The sequence below is a fragment of the Haliotis asinina genome, chromosome 12, assembly GCF_037392515.1.
Source record: "Haliotis asinina isolate JCU_RB_2024 chromosome 12, JCU_Hal_asi_v2, whole genome shotgun sequence".
NCBI classification, from domain to species: domain Eukaryota; kingdom Metazoa; phylum Mollusca; class Gastropoda; order Lepetellida; family Haliotidae; genus Haliotis; species Haliotis asinina.
Window position 1 is genome coordinate 1,886,379 of NC_090291.1, and position 13,727 is coordinate 1,900,105.

A 13,727-nucleotide genomic window follows, 5' to 3' on the forward strand; every position below is an offset into this window, starting at 1 on the left:
GTCAATGTCATACTTCTGTGTAGCATATTCCTGTATATTCCCGCTTCCTGTGACACTAGTTTCTAATGTTATAGAATGAGTCTCACTGGATGAGAATGACTCAAATACCTGAGTGGGATTGCACGTTCAGCACTATTTCTTCTACCTCGTTCATTTCCGTAATCATTCGGAACTGAGTGAAAATAGTCCCTAAGTGGATATCACTCTGCGGTCGGGACTTTATTAATTAACCTACAAGTTCACAGATGTATATTCAATGCTATTATGAACCGTAAACATATAGGGTTTCTAAAGATACAAAGAAAATAACGCATCGGCGTATGAATATATAATCAATATAATCTATTTTTAACATTTGGGGAATTCCTTCCGTCACTTGCTATGTAAAGAGAAATACGTCATGTCAACACCTTTCAGGTGTCTATTGATGTAAACAGCGACATCGGCCGAAACCAGCAGTCGGTGTTTCACAGGCAAGCAGACAACGTATATAGTTGGTGAGTGTTAATATCCCATCATAACATTTCAGACAGTAATTGTGGAAGTGGATCCGACAGTGTTAGCTAAGATTGTTGCTGCTGGGAAACGCTATGTACTTTAAATTAGCTACCACAGTATATTATCGCTCCTGTGTATAGCTGCCTCTTTCGGTTCCGTGTTGTGCGCCAAGCGGGCTACCACTGGGGATCTCAGGTACGCACTGTCAGTCATGGTATTTCTGACAATGTTTTATATACATAATAACCACATGTAGGCACATGACATGTGAATACACAGTGGCTGTAAACTACCGCCTCAGTCCTGTAAGGTATAGATGTAGCCTAATATATTTGTTCACCATTTGTACCTAAGACTGACTTTTGAGTAAGTTAATAACTTGTGCTGATGAATGTCGCTTATGACTACGGTCAGTTTGGCTCAAAGGCGGGCCGATGAACTGCAATCCAACTCGAAAAGTGAAAAACACAAAATACTCAGTGACACGCTGATCATAAAAAAGTAACAGACCAACTCTGGGAACTTTTTAGCAGAATATATGTCCTAAAACTAAAAAACACAATATTGACACAGTTCACCATTTGCTACGAGGGACAGTGAGGTGTATGAGACGCGTGCACAAGTGCCGACAAAGTTTTTGATTCCTTAACCTTTTCAGTGCCGTCTCTATCCTATCTCGGACAACTGGCTGTTCCTTTGCTTTTTGTAACCCATGCATGTCGTAAGAGACGACTAACGGGATCGAGTAGTCAGGCTCATTGACACATGTCATCATATCCCATTTGAGTAGGTCGATGCTCATGATGTTGATCACTGGACTGTCTGATCCAGGCTCGATTATTTACAGACCGCCGCCATATAGCAGGAATATTTTGCAGTAATTACTACAACCAACCACAAAAAATATTTGTGGTGGAAACAGTCACAGGGCATCAGTTTAACCCTTTCCCTTCTATTTACAGATGTGGTCATACCTCACAAGTGTGTTTTCCTCCTCATCAGAACAACCGAGAAAACAAACTGTAAAGATGGCATCTGGGAAAATTGAACAGCCAGCCCTGGCCAATCACGATTCATCCATCCTTGACCTTGCCTTTGTCATGGACTGTACGGGCAGTATGGGGTCGTACATCGAAAATGCCCGAAACAACATCAGGAAGATAGTGGAGGACATTGTGGCAAATGAAAAGAGTAACGTGTGTCTGGCCCTAGTAGAATACAGAGACCACCCTCCACAGGACTCGTCGTTTGTCACCCGTCCTCATGATTTCACACCCAAGGTCGGTAAGATGAAGTCGTGGCTGGACGAGTGCACCGCTAGAGGTGGAGGCGATGGCCCCGAGGCCGTTGCTGATGGCTTGCACCAACTCCTGAAGCTGAGCTGGAGGGATGCCGCCACAAAGATAGCTGTCCTCATCTCAGATGCCCCTCCTCATGGACTTGGGGGAGGCGGGGACGGATTCCCCAATGGATGTCCCTCTGGACTGGACCCAATGGAGATCACAGGTCAACTGGCTGAGAAGGGCGTCACCCTGTACGTCGTGGGGTGCGAGCCCAGTATCTGCCCATACAAAGCCTTCTTCACAGGACTGGCCTATCTGACTGGTGGTCAGTACGTGCCACTGGCAGCTGCCAAGTCTCTTACCAGTGTCATCATCGGAGGTGCCCAGGAGGAGCTGTCACTGGAGCAGTGGATGGAGGAGGTCAACCAAGAGGTCCAGGCGGAGGTGCAGGCTAGAGGAGCTGACAACTTCGATGATGACGCTATGGCAAAGAGGCTTGCTGAAGGGTGGGCGAGTCGGGGCGTCATGGCCAAACAGCTTCAACGTAACAGCGCAGGACTTGGAGAAGTGTCCTCACAGGTCAAGAAAATATCAAAAATGAAGAATCTGTCTGATTACCGCAAAGAGGCACCAGCACCAGCACTTCACTCAGTACCAAGTTCTCGACGTAAACGTTCTGCAAAATTATCTCATGCCATGCCGGCCAGGTCCCCCATGCCGGGCATGTCTTCCCCGCACCCCCCGCCGGGCATGTCTTCCCCCATGTCGAGCGCCGAAGATGTGTATGAATGTAACAGTTCTTCTATACAGCTGGAGCAAGCTTCAAGGATGGTACAGAAGTCCAAGATGCGCAACCAGGCATTGTTCAAATGAAGTCAACACCCTGGACTTCAACGCAACAGCTAGGGCTCAGTGTGGATCCACCACTGCCCGTGTTTATGTACATACTAACCTTACGTGGGGATAGTACGCCTGAAAACAACGTACCCTGTGGATGAACGTACATATGTATGTGCAGTTAACTTCAACCTGACATCGCCATGTGCCATAATGTTCAAGGTGTCCTTCCGTTCTTCAGGTGGACAATGCTCAGCACATGGTACCTTGTACGTACATATTTACATATTGTACATACTTTCGTAACTCCATGTTGCAGATACTAACATCAGACCACAACGATAACACATATACCGACGGTACTCTTGGCTTGCATTGTGACTGATATCAGGGATAGCAATAATGTCACGGACTAACCTATGCATATGGTCGGTATTGCTTTCGTGATCCGTGTGGAACTTCCTCATGTCACAACCGTGATAGACGAATTATTTTTTTGTAACTAATGATTTATTGCTGAATTTATTTAGGTTGCTTTTTCTATTGTATTTATTGGATTTTGAATGATGCGGATATATTTATTTACATGTTAGGGACCAAACATGTTTAAACATAAACATGTGATGTTTGTATCATATTTGTACATACATCTGTGTATCCTTCGTTATCCTTCTGAAGAAACATTGCTTACTCTGGGAGACATATCACAAATGATATTTTGCCCTTCCTCCAGATCTGCTCTTATCACGAGATACCAACGGGATATGCACTGAGGATGACATATGCATAATGACATATTTCAGTAAAAATGTCCCATGTGCTTAATCATTATTCCGAAACGTGAAATAATTAGGCTGAATGCTCGGTGTGTGAATTGATGTCTGAGAAATTCTATGCCACTCGTTGCATTTAGGGCCGATGGGAGTAGCCATGTGGTTAAGGCGTTCGCACGTCACGCCGCAGATTCGGGTTCAGTTCCCCACGTGGGCCCAGTGTCTAAAGCCCATTTCTGGTGTCCCGCGCCGTTATATTGCTGGAATATTGCTAAAAGCGACGTAAGGCCATACTCACTGACTGAACTCCGTTTTGAGATTTGCTATTGCTGGGTATGTCCCAGAGAGATACTGAGATTTTGTTAACGCTCATATGGAGATATAATCATGTTTACAAACAAACGTCCAGAAACAAATCAACCTATAATGTGTTTTAATGTTTGTTTCACATTTTCTGGAAATGTAAATATGATTCAATGTACAAATAAATTTGTATTTCCTCTCTCGTATTTTGTTGACATCATGTGAGTGTGAGACAGTTCAGGTTTCCGCCTCACTCAGCAATATTCCAGCTATATGGCGGCGGTCTGTAAATAAACGAAGCTGGGCCAGACAACCCAGTAATCAACAGCATGGGCACAGATCTACACAACTGGGACATAATGACATGTGTCTGCCAAGTCAGCGGATCTGACTACACGATCCCAACAAGCATGGATTACAGAAGGCCACTTCTAACCCGGATGTTTCATGTGGAGTTTAGGTACATATACAAATTCCACTACGGCTTAGCTCAAAAGCGGACCGATGAATTACAATGTAACCCGAAAACTAATAACCATGTCATACCCAATGAAACGCTGATCAGAATCAAGACATCAGACCATCTCCGAAGCCGACGTAAAACTCCAAATTGATTGATTCACCATCTCCGTGATTTTTGTTTTCAGAACATATGTCATAAAATTACCCGATAAAGGTAACAAGCTATCACTGAAATATTGACACTGTTCACTATTTTGTTACGAGGGAGGAATGCAAAGAGAGGTGCGAGAAAGGGTGGAAACGGCTCTGCACAGGGCCCCGATTTTCGAAGCTACCATAGCGCTAGGATAGTCGTACGTTAATGTTAATATATGGCACTTACGACGATCTTAGCGCTAAGAGAGCTTCGAAAATTTGGGCCCAGATTAATAGCCAGATGCATGAGAGCCACGTGTACAAGTGCCGGTGTAAGACTGAAAACTTACCCACGTTGAAAAGATATACCGGTGTGTACTTTTTATCCCCCGCCGCGCGCTTAGTGCGAAGATGGGGATATAGTATTAGGCTCCGTCCGACCGTACGTACGGATTAGAATATCTTAAGAACCGTTGACTAGATTCTTTTCATTTCTTTGGTGACCTTGACATTCATCTCAAAGTCACAAGGGGACTTAAGCGCTTTACCTTGTCAGCGGGATATCTCAGGAACAGCGGGATATCTCAGGTACCGTTCACTGGATTTTCCTCATATTCAACAGCAGACTTTATCTAGGAAAGGTGCAGGGCCCAGTCGATTTTGATGATCTTCAGTTAATTGTCAAGGTCACGGCTACACTTTGAAGATTTCAGCATGTAAACTGCATGTTAAGCTTGTCAGCGAGATATCTCAACAACCGTTCACTGTGTTTTCTTGATATTCAACACAAAACTTTATCGAGGGAAGGCGCAGGGATCAATCGATTTTGATGACCTTCAATCTTATTTTCACATAATGAGCTTACAACTTTATTTCATAGCAACCCAATGCATTTTCCAAGGGTATACATTTGACCGTGTCATTGATTACGGGAACTATTTCGAAAACAATATACAATTGCTAGATGATGTCTGTATAGTTCTTGATCAATCAAACCATAACTTCCACAGATCAGCCTTCCCATTTATCTAACACTAAATGTGATTGGTCTAAAGAATGCTTTCAGCCAATGAACAGTGATGGTCTTTTCTGACAGTCTGTCACAATCACACATCAATTCAATAATTACATTATTGCAACATCTTATATCAGTTTCCTCCTTTTCGTGCAGGGATGGTTCCATGTCAGCAGGACCAGCAGCATTTTAGGTTATATCAAAAGAGTTTGAGATTAATGTTTTTGTTGACATTATATTTCATATTAAACTACGACCTTCACTTTCATTTCCTTTTAAGTCTGATTTGATAATATGCGGCGGGGGATTATGTCACCAAAGTGACAATGCTTGTTCAACATGGAATTGATATCTGGACTCACGTGCACTTTTCAACGCCAGAGGTCTTTTTTCAACATTGAATAATCACCCAGCTGTGACTGAAAATTAACCCATGTCATGTGATACCTTGTTTGAGAAATGACCCTTGTGTTTCTTCATTGTAAACGTACTTCCTACAGACAAGTAAATGTGTATACCTGTCATTATTCAACGAGGATATCTTTTCAATAAGTGACCCGTGTTAATATTCAAAAGCAGTCAGGTGATTATTCATTGCTGGGGAAAAACCCTGACACTGAGAAGTGAATCCGGGTTATAATTCAATGTTGACAACAGTACCCGACGCGTACCTTTTCAACGCGGGTATATTTTCAATCTTACACCGGCACTTGTACACGTGGCTCTGACAATTTCTCTCGTTCTCTATTTCTTGGTCCGCTTTGGGGCCAAATAAAGTGATGCTGTAATCCCCAGTGTAAGGCCACAGGCGGTGTTAATGTTAGTACCTGTACCAGCGTTAGTGTCTGTGTTATTTCCTTGTAATTCTCCAACCTGCTCATTGCGCTTGAATACATTCGTTCTTCTCCGGTACGGCCCTTGTGGGTTGGCATCGCTACCGATAGCGACATGCGTTATTCGTGAAATTCTTGTACCACCAACATACCCTACATTTTTTATTTTCTTAATTCATATAAGAACCAAGAACAAGTTAAGTAATGAACGAGCAACGACAAGCAAATAACACTGAGTGTTTATCGTGACAGTAAACACACCCTTTCATGTGCGACATTGTGTATCGGACGAAGAAAACACAGGGTATATTCTGGCCCGGGATGACCTTTTTTTGTAGTTATGTTTCTCTACATATCAATTTACTGTCAGAGAAATAATTTTGTGTAGCATATTCCCGTATATTCCCGCTTCCTGTGACACTAGTTTCTAATATTATAGAATGAGTCTCGCTGGATGCGAATGACTCAAATACCTGAGTGGGATTGCACGTTCAGCACTATTTCTTCTACCTCGTTCATTTCCGTAAACATTCGGGATTGAGTGAAAATAGTCCCTAAGTGGAATTCAGTCTCCTGTAGAGGCCTTTCAAAATAGTCCCAATGTAGGATTCGGGACCTATTCCATTAAACTTCGACAAGATTGTTGATAAAATATTTACTCTGTCGTGAACATGTTTTCTATGTTTACCACAATCCATTGTAGTTGTTGTTGATCCCTTTGGTGCATACCTGGATATGTTGTTTTACTTAATCTATGTTGATATACATATATCCGTTCAGTGCTTTAGTACTTTACTATTGCTTGGCAACGGCATAAAAATCACCCAAACGTAGCATCATATTTAATAAGCTATCTTAATTACTTTCTTTTGGGGGTTTTCTGTGGATACAAAGAAAATACTCCTTCAGCGTATGAATATACAATCGATATCTATTTTTAACTTTGGGGAATTCCTACGTCACCTCCTATGTTGAGAGAAATGCGTCATGTCAACACCTTATTGTTATAAACAGCAACGTCGACCAAAACACGCAGTCGGTGTGGCATAACCAGGCAGTCAACGTATATATAGTGGGTGAGTGTTGAGATCCAACCATAACGTTTCTAACAGTGCTTGTGACAGTCGGCTCTTGTCGGTTCAGTTCCGTGTTGTGCGCCAAGCGGGCTAGCCCTGACGATCACAGGTACAGTGTCGGTTGTTGTAATTCTGTCCTGTGTTTAATGTTCATTGCGAATAATATGGCTGCTCTGTCACGATGTATTAATTAACCTTTGGCGTTAATGTTATTACATGTGTCAGCGTTAATGGTGGTATTTCCTTCTATAGGATTTTCCACGTCGATTCTCTCTGCTTCTCTCTCTCTCCCTCTCTCTCTCTCCCTCTGTATGTGAGCGTGCGTGCACGCGCGTGTGTAATAGTGTAATACTATTTCGGGAATGGCCGCCAGGAGAATGTCTCCAAAGACTAAAAGCATGCAGGGCTTCAGTACGCAGTCTCCGTCTTGTTTTGATCAATATATGACGCGTTCTTTCACGGACGACTGGGTTTCATGAGACGGGTGTGTCTTGATAGGGAGGGTAAACAGGCACGACTTGAGTACTCCTGAACGTTTTCTGTGGGAACACGGCACACTCTACATGACACATGAATTAATACACTGTCGCCCTAAACTGCTGCCTGTAAGGTCTGAATGGCAATATTTGTATGTGTGCCTCAAGCTTGTTCTAACATCAGCGCTGTTTAACGTTTGAATACATTAACTTGTGGCGTTGTATGTCGCCGGTGTTCAGATTGAATATCCTGATTGGTCATTAAGTCATCAGTTATCATATAGCGCAGGTGTGCGTACGTGTGTCTGTGTATATCTGTGTGTTTTCGAAGAGAGCGCAGGTGTGCGTACGTCTGTGTATATGTGTTTTTGCGCAGAGAGCGCAGGTGTGCGCGCGTGTGTCTGTGTATATCCGTGTTTGCGAAGAGAGCGCAGGTGTGCGTATGTGTGTCTGTGCATATCTGTGTGTTTGCGAAGAGGGTCATGATTCACCTCTAGCAGATGTCCTCTGTTACCCACTCTGTGAGACTGAGGTGTGGTTTGATGTCCATTCCCTCCTCCTATGTCCCTAGACGTTCTGTGAAGATCCGGGTTAGAACTGGTCTTCAGTGGTTGTTGTAAGGGTCAACAAACGAGATCGGGTGGTCAGGCTTGCTGGCCTTCCTGACCATATCCCATTTGCACAGATCGATGCTCATGATGTTGAATCAGGTGAATGTCTGGTTAAGACTTAATTATTTACAGACCGCCGCCATACAGCTGGAATATTGCTGAGTGTGGCTTAAACAACAAATAAAAGAACCAACCAGAAGAGCTACAGAAATATTTGTGGTGGAAACGGTCACAGGGCATCAGTTTAACCCTTTCCCTTCTATTTACAGATGTGGTCATACCTCACAAGTGTGTTTTCCTCCCCATCAGAACAACCGAGAAAACAAACTGTAAAGATGGCATCTGGGAAAATTGAACAGCCAGCCCTGGCCAATCACGATTCATCCATCCTTGACCTTGCCTTTGTCATGGACTGTACGGGCAGTATGGGGTCGTACATCGAAAATGCCCGAAACAACATCAGGAAGATAGTGGAGGACATTGTGGCAAATGAAAAGAGTAACGTGTGTCTGGCCCTAGTAGAATACAGAGACCACCCTCCACAGGACTCGTCGTTTGTCACCCGTCCTCATGATTTCACACCCAAGGTCGGTAAGATGAAGTCGTGGCTGGACGGGTGTACCGCTAGCGGTGGAGGCGATGGTCCCGAGGCCGTTGCTGATGGCTTGCACCAACTCCTGAAGCTGAGCTGGAGGGATGCCGCCACAAAGATAGCTGTCCTCATCTCAGACGCCCCTCCCCATGGACTTGGGGAATGTGGGGACGGATTCCCCAATGGATGTCCCTCTGGACTGGACCCAATGGAGATCACAGGTCAACTGGCTGAGAAGGGCGTCACCCTGTACGTCGTGGGGTGCGAGCCCAGTATCTGCTCATACAAAGACTTCTTCACAGGTCTGGCCTATCTGACTGGTGGTCAGTACGTGCCACTGGCAGCTGCCAAGTCTCTTACCAGTGTCATCATCGGAGGTGCCCAGGAGGAGCTGTCACTGGAGCAGTGGATGGAGGAGGTCAACCAAGAGGTCCAGGCGGAGGTGCAGGCTAGAGGAGCTGACAACTTCGATGATGACGCTATGGCAAAGAGGCTTGCTGAAGGGTGGGCGAGTCGGGGCGTCATGGCCAAACAGCTTCAACGTAACAGCGCAGGACTTGGAGAAGTGTCCTCACAGGTCAAGAAAATATCAAAAATGAAGAATCTGTCTGATTACCGCAAAGAGGCACCAGCACCAGCACAAGTACCTCAATCAGGCCTTTTTGGACGTTCTGCAGACCTTGCCTATGCCATGCCAGCCATGTCGGCTGTGTCTTCGCCCATGTCGAGCGCCGAAGACGTGTATGAATGCAACAGTTCCTCTATACAGCTGGAACAAGCTTCAAGGATGGTACAGAAGTCCAAGATGCGAAACCAGGCATTGTTCAGATGAAGTCAGCATGCCAGACATTTGAAGCAATAGCTAGGGCTCTGTGCTTGAGAACTGGGTTGATCCAACACTGCTCATTTTTATGTACTTACCTAAAGTGGTGATAGTACGCCTGAAAACCACATCACGTGGGGTTGTTAGTATGCACGTGCAATGAACTTCAACATGGTGTTGCCATGTCCCATAATGTTCAGCCCGTCCTTCCGTTCTTTTGGCGGATGATGTTAAAGATGTGATACTTTGTACATACATGTGTAAAAATAGTGCATACTTTCATAACTACATGTTTTAGATAATATAAGACCATCACGACGCCAGTGACACCCGAGTAGTCTGCATCTGACTTATCTCAGGGATAGAAACAATGTTGCGGATTAACGTATGGTCGGTACTTTCGTGATATGTACGGAATAAATGCATTTGGCACAACTCTTATAGGTGGCTCAAGCCTATTTTTTATTAATTAAAAACTTATTGCTGAATTTATTTAGGCCATTTTTGTTGTATTTATTGAATACTGAATGACAATACAGATCCTTTTATTTACAAATTTTGGGACCAAAAAATATTTTACAAAATGTGATGTTTGTATCATATGTATATGTATATCTGGCTACCCTTCGTTGTCCTTCAGAAGCGGGACTGGTAGACATCACAAACAACATTTTGCCCTTTCACCAGATCTGCCTTTATCAATAGAATATGTAATGAAAATGACATATGCATAATATCATATATTAATTTTTTAGAAAAATATTCTCGTCGCCTTAATCATTGAATACATTTATCCAGATTTGCTGCATTACTATTCCGAATTCAGTGGCGTTATCCAGATGTCGCCATGTTGCATTTTGTTCTATTTGCTCTTGCTGGGATATGTTCTTGTGAACAATGACATTGTTGTGGGTATTGTTTCACTGACACCCATGTTACTCATATTGTGCATGTTTTTGTTAACATTTTTATGAAGACATTTATATATGTAATCATGTTTACAAACAATCCAGAAACAAATCAGCCTATTGTCTATTTTAACTTTGCTTTTTTATGGCAATGTAAAGGTGATTCATTGTACAAATAAATTCTTATTTCCTTGTTTGTATTTTGCTGATATCATATGTTCGTATGTGAGTTTAGTTTCACCATGCACTCAGCAATATTCCTGCTATGGGACCATAGTCTGGAAATAATCGTGTCTTGACCAGACAATCCATTGACCAATAGTATGAACGCCAATCTATGCATTTGGGACACAATGACGTGTCAGTCAAGTCAGTGAGTCTGACCACCTGATCCCATTAGTCGCCTATTATGACAAGCATTGTTTGCTGAAGACCAATTCTAACCTTGATCTTCATGGGAAAGTGGGAGGTGGTAGTGGACACAATCAGCTCAGTTACAGACTCTTCTGAAAACAATGTTTGGCTGAAGGAATCAAACTCAACCAAAGCTGTGACATACGCCACTGTACTACACAACACAAAACTCTGTCCTAGAAAAGAATATGTTAATAATGCACATCACATTACAGACATATCATCCATGTATGTACAGACGCATGAATTTGGTATCAAAATATCTTTAACAACTGTTTGGTACAACATAACAAACTGAAATAATGTCCTCTTTTCAGACTAAAAGTGGCGCGGCTAAGCAGATAAGATGTGCATTTAGTGATAAAAGCATGAAACTTGGCACATTTATAGACGGATACTTAGTGAAGATTTCAGGATATGGAGGCACTCAAAATAATTTCATTTGCGCATGCGCTGTGGATGAATAATATTTTGCCTTTTCTTTCTACTTTTGTATCTATGGGTATGCCACCGATACTCTACTGAGATGATTTGTTTTTTAAATGACTTATTGAACATCATGAAAACAAAGTTGAACCAATGATATGAACACTGGCTCTCACACTAGTGCATGGAAGTGAGGTCTCTTTGCACTTGAATCACTGGTTGCGCCCCTTGCCCACACAAGATGTCAACTCCTGGCAAGATGTTGGTGCTTGGTGTAGAGTTGTCAGTAGAGAACTGTCACTTTCCTTCTGTGTTCAGTCCCACTCAGCTGGAGATGGGAGTCGAGTCTGTGGAAGAATGACTGACCCTGTATATGACCTGTCTGCATGTAAGCTGCCCTTTGACATGCTGTACAGCAGCTGCATGTGTTGATGGGATGGCCTGAATTGAGTTTGTCTTCGCACACAATCTCAAATAAAAATGATTGAACTTAAAAAATGAAACTATTCCCAAAGCATCCTTTCATGATTTTAGGGAAGGAACAAGTGCCATACAGCGCTCTGATTTCATATGGGTTGGAAGCTAAGGGGTGCGGGGTGGGAGGGTGGTGGGTGGTTTGTAATTATAGGTGTGTAATGAATGGCAATACGAATGACTGAACGGGAAACAATGAAAATAGTACGTCAAAGTTTATGTGCTGCGCATGTGCACAAGATACAAAATTTGAGGTGCCTCAATATCTGAAAATATTTGAAACATATGTTTTTTTAATATGATGACCAATTTTGATGCTTTTATCATCAAATGCACAGTTCTTATGAAAACTTGATATCAGCCACTCCACTACAATCTGTGTTCAGATATAACTGTGGTACAGTGAGTTCAGACAGTGTACACAGAGTTCAGATGGTGTATCAGTCTCAGTATTATTCATTACAGTCCTCTACTGAGTCTAACAAACCCTAGTAGGAGGTCACGTCAGGTAACCTTTGAGCGACCTATGACCTGCAATCAAACGCATGACAAGCGAACAGATTAAACTAATCAGACAAGGGATACTGTTTAGGGTTTGGTGGGACTTACAAAATTTCCCAGTCACTGACAATGATCCCTCAACAAATAAAAATCCACATAAAACACAAATAATTGACCTGCAGTATACACGCTTACGGTTTTCTGATGACATGGTTACCATTAGACAATATTTCCGCCAGCTGACATCCTTGAATACAGACAAAAAAGACCTATTTTCATTGACTGTTTACTCATTGTTGAGAGTCCTGTAGCATATTCCATGTGCATCACTCGGAAGCCATCGTACAGAAAATAGCACTTGGAATTATTCGGGTACAAACCTTTTCAAGATAAAAACTCAAACAGCATGTGCAAATAGCCACTTCCGCGATTTGGTAAGCTGTGTTCTGAATGGCCAATGTCAAAGGTTACCTGATGCAGTCTTCTAGGGTTTGTTAGACTCAGTAGAGGAGTGTAATGAGCAATACAGAGACTAAGTTCACTTAGACTGGATAGTGTATACACTGGTCAAATGGTGTATACACTGTTTAGCGTGTGTATACACAGTGTCCCTACACAGAATCAACAGTCTTAAAAAAATTAGTCTGTTTTAAGCAATCTGAAGCATGATTCAGTTTACAAATACTGTTCTGAATACCTTAACATACTCAGCACTTATAAGCATGGGTGTGTTCCATAAGTTGTTACAGACTACAGCTTAAATATCCATTCTTGAACACAACTGCGTAGAACATCATATAGCAACTATGAAAGTATAAGTACTTCATGAAAAAAATCAATACTGCATTTACTGGCAATGATAATGATAATGAGAACATATTCACTACAGAGGATGTGTTTCAATAATCTCATCCCATCACACTAACCAATACCTTACGATACTGTGTGGTTCAACCCTCCTCTCAACGATATTTCAGTTACATCATGGTGTGGGAGCTGGCCGCTGTGGAAAGCCAGAGGTGGTTCACATCTTAGATGCTACCGCTTTGGTGCAACACTGATCAATGAGTATGGTGCTGCTAAATCAAGAAAGATTCAAACCACTGATAATGGGTTCCAGCACATCCAAAGGAGGCAACACTGACCAGCACACTTGCCTTGAACAATGATTGCTTCTACCATCCAGTCTTGACATTCTATTCAGTGACCCTCTTTCCAGAAAAATGAGAAAGATTGCAAAAGTAGAAATCTGACTTCAATTTCCGAATTTAAGGATGAATGATAACC

At 42.7% G+C, this 13,727-nt stretch overlaps 2 protein-coding genes across 3 annotated transcripts; both read left to right on the top strand.

Annotated features, from left to right (window-relative positions):
- The first annotated feature begins 365 nt into the window (after nt 1–365).
- Nucleotides 366–3,893, top strand: LOC137258735 (uncharacterized). Its single transcript, XM_067796427.1, has 2 exons — nt 366–497; nt 1,461–3,893. The coding sequence occupies exon 2, from the start codon at nt 1,461–1,463 to the stop codon at nt 2,652–2,654; it is 1,194 nt and encodes a 397-aa protein (XP_067652528.1). The 5' UTR covers nt 366–497; the 3' UTR covers nt 2,655–3,893.
- Nucleotides 3,894–7,095: 3,202 nt separating this feature from the next.
- Nucleotides 7,096–10,821, top strand: LOC137258889 (uncharacterized). 2 transcript variants are annotated; one of them, XM_067796585.1, is made up of 2 exons: nt 7,096–7,215; nt 8,572–10,821. In XM_067796585.1, exon 2 carries the CDS (start codon nt 8,572–8,574, stop codon nt 9,724–9,726), a length of 1,155 nt encoding a protein of 384 aa, XP_067652686.1. In that variant the 5' UTR covers nt 7,096–7,215; the 3' UTR covers nt 9,727–10,821. The 2 variants fall into 2 exon arrangements, with proteins under 2 accessions (XP_067652686.1, XP_067652687.1); XM_067796586.1 differs by having other exon boundaries at nt 7,186–7,324.
- The last annotated feature ends 2,906 nt before the right edge of the window (nt 10,822–13,727 follow it).

Bases quoted from the DNA above. Each gene is read 5' to 3' on its own strand.
- LOC137258889 (XM_067796585.1), top strand. From the start codon at position 8,572: ATGTGGTCATACCTCACAAGTGTGTTTTCCTCCCCATCAGAACAACCG.
- LOC137258735 (XM_067796427.1), top strand. From the start codon at position 1,461: ATGTGGTCATACCTCACAAGTGTGTTTTCCTCCTCATCAGAACAACCG.